At 42.3% G+C, this 12743-nt stretch overlaps 1 protein-coding gene across 6 annotated transcripts in view; it reads right to left on the reverse strand.

The window, feature by feature from the left end:
* Prdm10 (PR/SET domain 10) overlaps positions 1-12743 on the reverse strand; it is a 96604-nt gene that overhangs the window by 60549 nt on the left and 23312 nt on the right. For all 6 annotated transcript variants that reach the window (XR_012910048.1, XM_075966441.1, XM_075966443.1 and 3 more), the window contains exons 2-3: positions 2961-3159; positions 511-675 (exon numbers count right to left, since the gene is read on the reverse strand). Coding sequence is in view for 5 of the 6 variants with exons in the window: in XM_075966441.1 (XP_075822556.1) it covers positions 511-675; positions 2961-3029 (234 nt within the window). In the remaining variant the exon portion in view is untranslated. The remainder of the gene's footprint in view (positions 1-510; positions 676-2960; positions 3160-12743) is intronic.

Genomic DNA, 12743 nt, shown 5'->3' on the forward strand with positions numbered 1-12743 from the left:
TTTGTGGAATATCTGTGTCACTCTTTTAGAAACTCCAAGTCAATGACAAAAACAAAAGCTATATTGTAAAGCTTTTGTGAGAATACGTCTTGGTTTCTGTTACAGTTCTATAAATCAGTAAGTTACTAGCAAATAAGAGTATAAGGTGATAGAATCCTTTGCTTACACATTTAACTGAAAGCATCTGTATGCTTTCACTGAGCAAACTTGATTTCTGTGCGGTACACAGAACAGAATGCTTAGTCTGGGAACTCAGGAAAGGTAACACTGATAACCGCCTCACTGCCCTGCAGGGAAAGCCTGACATGAGACTGGGGCTCTAACTCATTTGGCACTCAATTTAAATAAACGTACCACTATGTTCATTGCTAAGTTAGTTATATGCTCCTTGATAGCACAAATCTTATCTGAACATTTACTGAATCAAAATATCTAGGATAACAACTGAGCCATAGCAAACATAAGTAATTAGTGTATTAAGAAACAAGTCAAAAACAATCCTTCACATGCCTGTGCAGCTTCCACCGGGTGGATGTACACCAGTGTGTGCTCTGGACCATCCACTGATGTGTAGGAGGCACCATCTGCTGTGTATACCACCTGCTGGGGTGGACGAACTTGGTCATCAGTGTATACAATCTGAGCCACAGTTCCAGCATCCGGAACAAAGTGCACCTGGGGGGAAAAGCAAGCATGTATCTAGCATCTATCATTATAAAACAAAACCAAACTCACAAAGGCATATGGCCAACCAAGAACAACTGAGCTGAAATAGCCCTTAATGTAAGAAAAAGGAAGACTGATATACCTTCATCCATGATGAGCTGAAGACCTGAAGTCAGAATAGATGGTCCTTGTCAGTAATTTACTGCTTAACATTAGAGAGCTAACTTGAATTCTTTGCCTTAAAAACCCAATGCAAATAGATAATTTCTAGTGACTCATGAGGGGGCAGTTAATTGACCCTGGAAAAACAACTGCGGATTTCTGCATGACACTGCCAAAACAAAACACATATTGCTCTGTGATGTAGGCCTAAAAGCAACTGCTTTCAACATATCATAAAAATCTACCTTATAATGGGTAGTGCTTCTCAGCAGACATATTAAAGTAAGGTCACTTTTACTCCTGAACGTTATTTCACATGTGAAGAACATGCTGCATGGAAGCACATCAGGAAATGTCACTGAATCAATGATGTGATGCAACTCTCCCCTGCTAGCTAAGTAAAGAAGCTGGACACTCATGAAGTACTGTTAAAGGGTTCTGGTCAAGTAGTTCAGCTGTCCCCAGGGAGATAATTTTCTATGTCTTAATACCTAAAGAACTGAAAACAAAACTGAGTTGTATAAAATCCTCTCTGAGTGGTCAGCAATAGAAGATTGACTTTGTGAGGGGCCAGCATGCCATGTGCCTAGTGCTTTTCTGTAAAGTCTGCAGGCAGATAACCAAAGCACTCATCTGGGGGAGAGATGACTGATGTGTCAGTGTTGCTGGGTGGGCATCCTTACTCCTTTCCTGACTTATCACTATGGCAGTTTTCCCCCAGTGGGAAATAATAGATTTCACAGATGACACATAAACTAACTTAATGCCCAGAAAGAATGCCAGAGGCCAAGTGTAATTGAGCAGCACAGGAATACAACCGACTTCCTGCTAGATGATTAGTCTGTCTTCTATATACACTCAATTTAGGCCTGAAGACAAAGCACACACTGGGGGAAATTAGGTTCACAGTGCATCTGCACATCGGAAGGCAATCCTATGACTTCAGATTTATAATCTTGCAATTTTCAGTTTTCTTATTCATACTGAAGCTTTAAAATGGGGGGCAGACATTTTCCTCAAAAAAGGAGAAAGCGAAGCCTTTCTACTTGGTTTTCCTCATGGAAAGTCGATAAATAAGAATTGGCAGAACTTGAGCAGAAATGACTGGAAAGAAGGGGTGCAGTGGTGTATACTGACCTCAGTTCCCCAACAAGCAGGGACCCTGGTCAACACAGAACCTTACAAGAAAACTTCCTTTTGTTTTACTCTTTTTCTTTCCTTTTCTTTTTTTAAGACAGTTCTTACTATGTAAGAACTCAGACTCACTAAGGAAACCAGACTGTCCTTAAACTCCCAGAGAACTGCCTCTATTCCTTTTGGATACATACAATCTATAAATTTATGAAAGTAGTCATCAAACCAGCTTCCATGAGAAAAGCAGTGTTCTCAGTTCTTCTGCTGAATGGATCTCTAAAATCACTTTTCTCTGAATTTTAGGTTGTAACCTTTAAATCTTATAATCATTATTACTTATTACAGCATTGATTATATTGCCTAAATTAAGTAATATTTGTACATTTAAATATTTCAAGGTTAACTTTCTGATTTTGGTAATAGTACTAGGGTTATACAATTTAATGAAAATTTGGATCAAAACTTTATGTGTATCCTACTGTTTAAAAATGAGCTTATGGGCTAAGTATGCCTCCCACCATCACTTGGGAGGCAGAGGCAGGCAGATCTCTTTGAGTTCGAGGCCAGTCTAGACCATCTAGAGAGTTCCAGGACAGCAGACAAGACACTGTCTTAAAAAGGAAGAAGAGCACACTCACTTTATAAACACACCTTAGGCTTCGTTACTTGTGGGGAATTGAACCCTACACTGGTTAATATAAAGAAGTCAGCAATGTGTTGAGGTTTTAGGATCAATAGCAGATAAAGGAGGGAAGTTAAAGAGCTTCTACCAGCAAGGTGCAGAAGTGAGGCCCGTGGTGGCATAAGTCCATCTACCTCACAGAACACCTGTCAGTGAAGCAAAGTGCTGACGCATTTCAGCTTCTCAGGGCAAATTCTCACTTTGGCTCCCTCCCTCCCTCTTACTATAGAGACAGAGACACTGGCATTTCTTCAGCTGTCAGAGTCCCGCCCAGCTAAACACTCCTGCCAGTGAGATGGAAGAGGCCATCCTTCACCTGTGCAGTGTTCTGGTCATGGTCCGCAGATGTCGGCCACACGTGGGAGCTTTCATCTTTGGAATCCATCTTCTTCTCCTTGTTGAACAGCTCCAAGTCTGAGCCACCTACAGCAGCAGCACAGGACAGAGGACACTCATCTGTCTTGTATGTCCTGTACACACGTGTTCATGGAGGCAGGAGGATCTCTGCAGTGTGCCTGAGAAAAGACATGAAAGGTTTAAGTGGATGGCTACATTTTAATAAATTAGTTTCAACAGACAGGGGGAAAAAATTTTCACGAAAAGGCAACACACTTAGGCAAAAGGGTAAAAATAATATATTATTTATGGCAATAATATAATGTATTGCATGCCTACCATAGTTTGGATAATCATTAAATGTATGTATGTGTTTATACATGTACACTGTATATAGAATGTAACTCCCATTAAAAATATTGAAGGCAATCATAGTTCTTTTGAGAAAAAAAAGTTTTTCCATATATTAGCTGCCAGTAAATGATGGGCTTATGCTCCAGTATGACTGCTATGTAGCCCAAGACTTTTCATGGCAGATATGACCGCATATACCACTACCACTTCTGCTCAAAATGAAGAGCCGAATAATGAAAATGGCAAAACAAGGGAGAAGCAGCCGATGAAAGAAACTCGATTGCCTAGGCCATAATTTGGTGAATGCAAATACAAACCTTGTTTCCCATCCGGTCAGTACAGGAGGGAATAGTGGGCGAGCCAAAGCTTTCCCACATCAACATGCAAAAATCCCTACGATTTGAAACCTCTTCTACTTTCTAAGATAAGACTCCTTAAAAACTTATGTTTTAATAGATTTACTTATGCTGGACAGTGGTGGCACAGACCTTTAATCCCAGCACTCAGGAAGCAGAGGCAGGTGGATCTCTGTGAGTTCGATGCCAACCTGGTCTACAGAGCAAGTTCCAGCACAGGTTCCAAAGAGAAACCCTGTCTTGAAAAACCAAAAATAAATAAAGAAAGAAAGAAAAGAAAAGAAAATAAAAGAAAAAGAAAAGAAAGAAAGAAAAAGATTTACTTATTTGTGAGTATGACCGTTTTACCTATATGTATATAAACTACATGAGAACCTGGTGTCTGAGGAAGCCAAGAGAGACCACCACATTCCCTAAAACTGGAGTTACAGATAGTTATGAGCCACCACGCAGGTTCTGGGGACTGAACCCAGGTCTTCTGCAAGAGCAGCAAGTGATCTTAACCATTAATCCATCTTTATAACCCAATAAAATAAGACCTTTTTAAGGTAGCAATCTTCCCTTTTGATGAGAATGCTAAAACACTGGCATCCTACAACATCACCACTTCTTTTGGGGGAGGTATTGATTTTATTGAGCTCTGCACTTTTCTCTGCTTCCCTCTCCTCTCCCTCCCCTTCAACCCTCTCCCATGGTCCCCATGCTCCCAATTTCCTCAGAAGATCTTGTCTTTGTCTACTCCCCATGTAGATTAGATCCATGTGTGTCTCTCTTAGGGTCTTCCTTGTTGTCAGAGTTCTCTGGGGTTGAACATCACCACTTCTAACCACTTCACTAAAGTAGCATTCATAGCCAAGGGAGGCAGCAGTCAGACAGGAAAGACTGCTGGCCAGCATCCACCAGTGTTCTCTGTTATTAATAGAAATATGCTGAGAGGCATGTTCCTAGACCACACATACTCCAATCTCTAAACCAGAATAAAGCCTGATGAAGGATGCCATAATTCCCTGCCGGTACCTAACCTGAACACTGGGGCTGCCATGTGCAAACTGCACAGCGGCCACCTTCAGCGCCTGTGAATAGCCTGTTGCCACCTTCCTCACCCCTGCCCTATCCTGCCCCCTATCATGTTCAATGGTACCTGAAATATTGCCAAACAGTGGAATTTAAAGGAGCTTGGGGAGCTTCCTAGAGAAATGGGAATATCCTGTTTCTTAAATCTGAACTGGGAAGGTTGTTACACAGGAAATAAATGTGTCAAAAATCTTCATAGAGATTCTTCACACAAACTTATTTACCATGTTTCCTTTCTTTTCCTTGCGTATGGTACATGCATATTAAATATTAGTATATAGTTACTAATGTATCAGTAACTTTTCTGCTGCTGTGATAGACACCAAGACCAAGGAAACCTACAGAGGAAAGAGTTTATTTGGGCTTTCAGTTCCAGAAGCTCCAGTTTCAGATTAGAATTCATAATGGCAAGGAAGAGGCAATAGAGCACGGTGCCAAGAGCTCACTTCTTGAACCATAAGCACAAAGTAGAGAGAGCAACTGCAAATGGCAAAGCAGCTTGAGTCTTTAACTCTGCAGTGACACATTTTCTCCAACAAGGCTACAAGTCCTAAACCTCCCCCCAAAGAGCACCCTAAACCTCTCTAAATAGTTGTTACAACTGGGGTCAGGAGTTTAAATACAGGAGTCTGTGTGGGACATTCTCTTTCAAAGCACCACCACATGCTTGCATGTGTGTGGGAGCACTGCATGCACATGCATGTAAATCCAATATTGACACTGTCTTCCTTAATCACTCCCCACTTTAGTTACTGAACACAAAGCTCACTAGTCAGCTTGCCCTGGGAATCCCGCTTCTGCCTTCCACGTGCTGGCTTTTGTGTGGGTTTTGGGGATCCACACTCCAGTCTTCACATTTACAAGAGCTGTTTCAATGCACCATCTCTCCAGTCACTTTTCCACTTTTCTCTCTTTTTCTTTCTTTCTTTCTTTCTTTCTTTCTTTCTTTCTTTCTTTCTTTCTTTCTTTCTTTCTTTCTTTCCTTTGAGACAGGATTTCTCTGTGTAACTGTCCTGGTTGTTCTGGAACTCACTTTGTAGACCAGGCTGAGCTTGAACTCACTGAGTTCTGCCTGCCTCCCAAGTGCTGGGATAAAAGGCATGCACCACCACTGCCTGGCTCTTTTCTCTTTTCACCTCAACCATTTCAGAGTAAATTACAAACACTGCTTTTTTGCCTTTTTCCCCCCTCTTGATATGGGGTCTTGCTAAGTTACCCAGGCTAGTCTCAAACTCCTGGGCTTACATGGTCTTCTCTTGTTGGTCTCATGAATGACTAGAGTTACAGGTGTGCACCATCCTCCAGCTTACCTCCAGACTCTTAAAGAACTCATTCCTAAAACTGCGGGCATTCTCTTAGAGGCACAGGACCATTGTCAAAAACCACAGAGAAGACACGGAAGTGACAATTCTACTTTACTCACAGACTTTCCTAATATTTTGTCAACAGTCTAATTCACCATCCTTAACAGCCAAAGGAACATTTTCCTCCCTGGCTCCAATCCAATCTGGCATCAAACACTGTTTACTCTGTGTGCTCACTGTCAAGTCCCTCGGTCTCTGTCAGCCAAAGAGTTCCTGTTCCTGGTCTTCTGTAACCTTGACACTTTTGAAACACACAGAATGGTCTTTAGCTTCTCTGATGTTTCTCTAAGGTTAAATTCAAGCTATGAACTTCTATCACAAAAGATATGCAGTACCCTCCCCATACGAGAATTAGAGAATTCCCACTTGATCCTTCTAAATACTCAAATGCACCTAGCCATGGGAATACTTCATGGACCTATGTCCTTCCAAAACTAAATACTCAAATGCACCTAGCCATGGGAATACTTCATGGACCTATGTCCTTCCAAAACTAAATACTCAAATGCACCTAGCCATGGGAATACTTCATGGACCTATGTCCTTCCAAAACTAAATACTCAAATGCACCTAGCTATGGGAATACTTCATGGACCTATGTCCTTCCAAAACAGAGCGGCCAAGTGCCTGCTCTCTGCTTGCATTTCTAGAAAGATGCTCAGAGGGAAAGGTGCGAGCATTTACACTGAGCTAAAGCCTAGCCTGTTCTATTTCTTTCATCTTAATTTTACCTATGTCTGGTTTAATAAGTATTAAATACAAGAGCTAAAAATTGAAAGACTACAAAGGACATAGTGGACAATCACCCTCCCAGAATCTCTTAGCCATTCTTCAGGAACAATTCACAGGATCAGTTTCTTGTTTTTCCTTCCAAAGGCATTTCATTCACATGCAAGCAAATACATGTACAATGTGTTTATCTCTCCAACCACAAACCAATAAATTATTGATTCCTTACAAGGTAACAGCCCCTCTACATTTGTCTGTCCTGTGCAACAGCTTATCTTGTGCACTGTTGCATCCACATACATCTTCTTCAGTTTTTTATTCCAGCTGCATAATTTCTTTGTGTGAATATACTGTAAGTTACACAACCATCCTTATGTCGTTAATTGTCTATGTTTTGGGGACCTGGAAAATATCTTAGTACATAAAGAACTTGCCTAGTCAACATGCAGACCTAAGTTCAATCCTCAGAAACCATGTAAGAAACCAGGTGTTAGACTTGGTAAATTCTCAGTCAGTGAAAGACTCCGGGCTGGGAGGCGGGGGAAGGCCGTCAATCTCTCAGGATTCACGCTCAAGGTCCTCTGGCCTCCATAAGTAAGTGTGCAGCTAAGCATCCACATTGACAGGCAATGCTCACACACACATGAGTATTGGGTTAAAGACATGCACCACCACACCTGGTCATTTAGGTTTTCTCTGATATTTTACTATGACATATAACATGATGGCAATTAACTTAGGACATCTATCAGGATTGTGGAGGTTAGTATATCATATTTTTATTTCCAAGAGGATACGAAGCAGTTGGAGTGGCTGTGTACAGTGAGATCATTATTACTCCTAAACTCCCACACTGGTGCTCATCCACCCTGCACCTTTAATTCTGAGCACACCTGAGGCACAGAGCACTCACAAGTGCCAGGGACAGCCTCAGCTGGGAGAAGCAAGTGGAAGGGTGTGGGCACTTACCTTGGGAAAATCTCAAAAGGACTTTTTCTTTCTCTGTAAAATGGTGGTCATGTGTTTATTGAGAGAGACAAAAAAACAGTAGGTGAAAGTGCTTTTGCGTAATATTTGCTACATAATAAGCAATTGATTTTCAAAAAGTTATCCAATCTGGTTACAGTCTCCTCCCTGCTTACCTTAAGCCTCTAAATTCCTTAAAGTCAAGGGGTGTTTTGTTAACTGCTGACTGAGGAAGGACTTGGGTGAGGGTTGTTGAGTGACTTAAAGATGTCCTGCCGTGCAGGGTTGTGGGGGGTGAGGGAGCTGGGCCGGCAGACAGAGGAGAATGCCTAGCCCAGAAGTGCTCTGAGATCACTTCCTAGAGGAGAGGAAATGTAACAGATGTAAGGAAGAAAGCAAAAACCAGGAGTAGGCCAGTCTTCACGTCAATGAAACAGTCCATGATGTAAAACATCAGCAACTACATAAAGCAGGGTTTGGGAGTGGCGGGGAGGGAATAACTCCTGCTGTCCACAGAGGCAGTTCCCAGTAAGCTCAGTATACTGATAGCAGATAAAACCCAGTGTGGTATAGGAAATACACACTTGGCCTGTAGCCTTTGCCTGGCAGGTAAATCTTAAATCTCTGGCCTCTCCAAAGGGTGCTAATGATGCGGCTGATGTTAGCAGCCTGGGAAGGTTAAGGAAGGGTGCTAGTTGCCAGAAAAACAGTCAAGGCAAAAATAGTTGTGACTTCTGCTCTCTGCATGTTGTCATCTGTCCAGCCTCCTCAAATACCTTCTCAGTCATTTTTATTTCCCATCCTGCCATTCACTCACTGTCCTGTCCCAAACTCTAAAAAAGTGGGGATGAATCAGATAACAAACTAAAGATTAAACTTAGCACCAAAGGCCAATGATTTAATCAATCTTAACTCTCCAAAATGATAGTTTAGCTCACTTCAGGACAGCTTCCTGGGAATAAGTACATACGGAGAGAGCAGGAAGCCCTCCTTCTACCTTGCCCTGTGTAGTAGGTTGTCACCTGGGAGGCAGAGGCAGGCGGATCTCTGGGAGTTCAAGGCCAGCCTGGTCTACAAGAGCTAGTTCTGGGACAGGCACCAAAAGCTACAGAGAAACCCTGTCTTGAAAAACCAAAAAAAAAAAAAAAAAGTCATGTACACCTGCACATGCAGGTAAAACACTCGTTCACATAAAACAAAATAAAAACATATTAAAAATAATAAAAGATAATGGTACTAGGGAGAAGGCTCGATTGATAAAGCACCTGTCACTGTACATAGTTAAGTGGTAAATGCTTTTTAGATATGTTTCCCATAACAAAAAGTTGAAATAAATGTTCACTGATAACATTATTGTAATGTTAATAATAACAGTAATAATCGCTGTTCCACTTCTTCATGGTAGAGATGGGATGTGAAGGTCTCTTTTCTCACGACAACCATGAATGACTCCATGGCCAGCCACCAAGAGGCAAGATTCGGCACAATCAAAAACAACCAGGCCTCCCAACCCTTCCTCTACCCAGCCAAACCGGCATTGTTCGCTCACTACCACTGCAATCTCCTGGGCTCAGGTCTCGAACTGTGATCTTCTGAAATTCTTAGGGTCCAATCTGCTGCTCAGGCAGCAGGCTGACTGTAATATCAGTGAAGCTCAGCACACAGTAGTAAACAGTAGGGACCAGTGGCAGCCAACATCACAGCATTTAGTCTACAGGTCTAATCTCATCTGCATTCTTCAGTTCTTAGTTGTATTTGCACCAGAGCTTGAGTCAGGGGAGAGACAATGAGAGCTGGTGTCAGGAAACACTACAATTACCTAAGGTTGGCCTCTAAGACTTTTTGCTGAGGAAAGGAGGAGGAAGGGAAAGGAGCCTGCAGTGGGCTGTAAAGGTTGCTCCTATCTGGCTCACTGAGGACATGTGAGCACAGGCATGCTGGGAACCTAGTTTAGCAGTCCACTCCCATACCCTTATCCTCACCTGGTTTCTTATTTCATAAATTCTCAGGCTTTGATGCTAAATTTATTTCTTGAATCTCTGACTACTGACCTGATTCACACAGGGGTTTTGTTGTTGTTTCTTTTTTATGCAAGATTTAGGAAACTCCTTGCCATGGTTTGAATGTGAAATGCCCCTCCCTGCAGGCTCCTATGTTTGACTACTTGATCCCTAGGCTGGCAGTGCTGTTTCTGGAGGCTGTAAACCTTTAGAATGTGAAACCTAACAAAAGGAAATAGGTCAGGTTTTATAGCTTGGCCTTGTTTTCTGTCCTTTGGTGTTTTTTTTTTAACTTTTTATGGTTTATTTAACTTTATTTTATGTGCGTTGGTGTGAAGATGTCAGATCCCCTGGAACTGGATTTTCAGACAGTTATGAGCTGCCATGTGGGTGCTGGGAATTGAACCTGGGTCCTCGGGAAGAGCAGTCAGTGCTCTCAACCGCTGAGCCATCTCTCCAGCCCAGTCCTTTGTTTCTTGATCAGCTGAGATATAAGCAAGCAGCTGCCATACACTACCCCCACCATGGAGCCATCTGCACAATGCCTTTCCTGCCATGCTGTCCCTCCATGATACACCTTATCCACTCAAACCAAAAGGAATCCTTCCTGCTTTCTTTGAAGTCAGGTATTCCATCAAAAATAAGTAGTCACTACTAAATGCAAGCCTTTCCGAGGCACCCAGCCCTGCAGGGGTGACCAGAGGGAGTAGTGGGCTCAGTAGCAATCACAAGGACAAGACATTGAAGAGAAATAACTCAAATTCATCTCATTCGGGATCCAAGGAGCTCACACTGATCAAATCAGTTCATTAATTTAGTGCCCACACCAAGCCAAAGAAGTTGTTTAAAACTTAGCTTCAGGAAACATACAATAGCATACAGCAAGAAGCCAGGCAGGAGTGACAGCCTCAGGAGTAAGAAGAGCCACATTAAAGTTGAGAACAAGTACAGTGAACATAAAGAGCTTTTGTTCTGTTCACATTTAGAATGTGAGCTAAAGCTTTTACATTTAACTGATTCCTGGAACAAACAACTTTAGAATTCAGGAAAGAAAATGTACTAAGCTTAGCTCTAACTTGTGAAAGGAAACTGAAGTAGAAATACAATGGACAAATAACAAAATAATGCATATTTTAGTACAAGTTCCCTATTCTTTTTGTTTGTTTGTTTGTTTTTTGTTTTTCGAGACAGGGTTTCTCTGTGGCTTTGGAGCCTGTCCTGGAACTAGCTCTGTAGACCAGGCTGGACTCGAACTCACAGAGATCCGCCTGCCTCTGCCTCCCGAGTGCTGGGATTAAAGGCGTGCGCCACCATCGCCCGGCTCAAGTTCCCTATTCTAGCTATGAAATGCAAGCCTATTAGATCCTTCGAATATGTGCTGGCCAGTTTCATGTCAACCTGTTATAAACTAGGATCATCTTGGAAAAGGAAACCTCAGTTGAGAAAATGCCCTCACCAGATTCTTTATTTTCTATGCATTGGTGTTTTGCCTGCATATCTGTGTGAGGGTCTTGGATCTTGAAATTACAATTGTTAGCTATCATGTGGGTGCTGGGAAGTGAACCTGGGACCCCTGGAAGAGCAGTCAGTGTTCCTAACCATTGAGCCATCTCTCCAGCCCCAGTGAAGTACTTTCTTGATGATGGTTGATGTGGGCAGACCCCTGGGCTGGTGGTCCTGGAGTGTATAAGAAAGCAGGCTGAGCAAGCCATGAGGAGCAAGCCATAAACAGCACTCTTCGATGGCCTCTGCTTCTGCTTCGGTTCCTGCCTCTAGTTCCTGCCCTGACTTCCCTGGATGATCGACTACAAGCTTTAAGATGAAATAAACCCTTTTCTTCCCTGTTTCCTTTCAGTCATGGTATTTTAACACAGCAATAGAACTCTAACAAAGACAGTATAGTCTCTCAGTTTTGAAAAGAACTGCAACAAATTGCTAAAACTGCTGTGGAAATGAGCAGTCACATGTATGTGAAACAAATATCACTACCTTCCTGCTTAGTGAGGTTTTCATCTGCTCCTCACCTAAAAGACTGAAAAAGTCTACTCTAGGTGTGACCTTGGAGAGTTTCCTCTCTGGAAACCCAACAGCCTAAGGGCTCTCCACCCACAGAGCAAGGCAGTCCACCAAACCACTCTGACCAACGAGCTACTGGAAACCCAGAGTGGGGTGGGAGGAAATATGGCTAAAATATTTTTCAACTGCAGTAGAAAGTAATATTTAGACAATTTTAACTAGGCTATATATACCTGAGAAGCTGAAGGCTTTCATTAAGGATTTCAGCAAATTAAAAAGAAAAAAGGGGGGGGGGGTATTGCTTAGTGGTAGAACACTTGCATAGAGGGTTTAATCCCCAGTACTGCTGAGAGACTATGCCTTTGACTAACAATTTTATTTGCTTCTTTGTTTTTTTTTTAATTTAAGACTTTATAGGCTTGGCTATCTCTATATAAACAGAGGTATAAAGTTAAGATGAGTAAGACCACAACAGTAAGGGCTGCTGCCTGTATCTACTGAGGGCTCATTTAACAACTGCTGTAAATGCCAACGATGAAGCTAAGAGTGAATGCTCCAGTTGTAAAAACAACAAAACCATTTCAGAAATAAAATTTTATGCCATTGGTCGGGGTGGGCATTCAGACACTGTCAAGTAAAGGAAGATCAATTTTGGAGTAAACAGCCTTTTGATTTTATGACAGTGAGCAGTTTCAACTCCAAAACTGTTCTATAATGCATCTTAAAGAAATGTTCCTCGGGCTACCTGCTACTCCTGCACAAGTCCCACACCTACACGGCAGCTCACAACTGCCTATAACTCCAGTCTTGGGGATGCAATATTCTCTGGCCTCCATGGGAGCCTGCAAACATGTGGTGCACATAATGAGCTGCAGGAAACCAGAAGTGGGGTGGGAGGAAATAC

This window comes from Microtus pennsylvanicus, chromosome 3 (genome assembly GCF_037038515.1).
Source record: "Microtus pennsylvanicus isolate mMicPen1 chromosome 3, mMicPen1.hap1, whole genome shotgun sequence".
NCBI classification, from domain to species: domain Eukaryota; kingdom Metazoa; phylum Chordata; class Mammalia; order Rodentia; family Cricetidae; genus Microtus; species Microtus pennsylvanicus.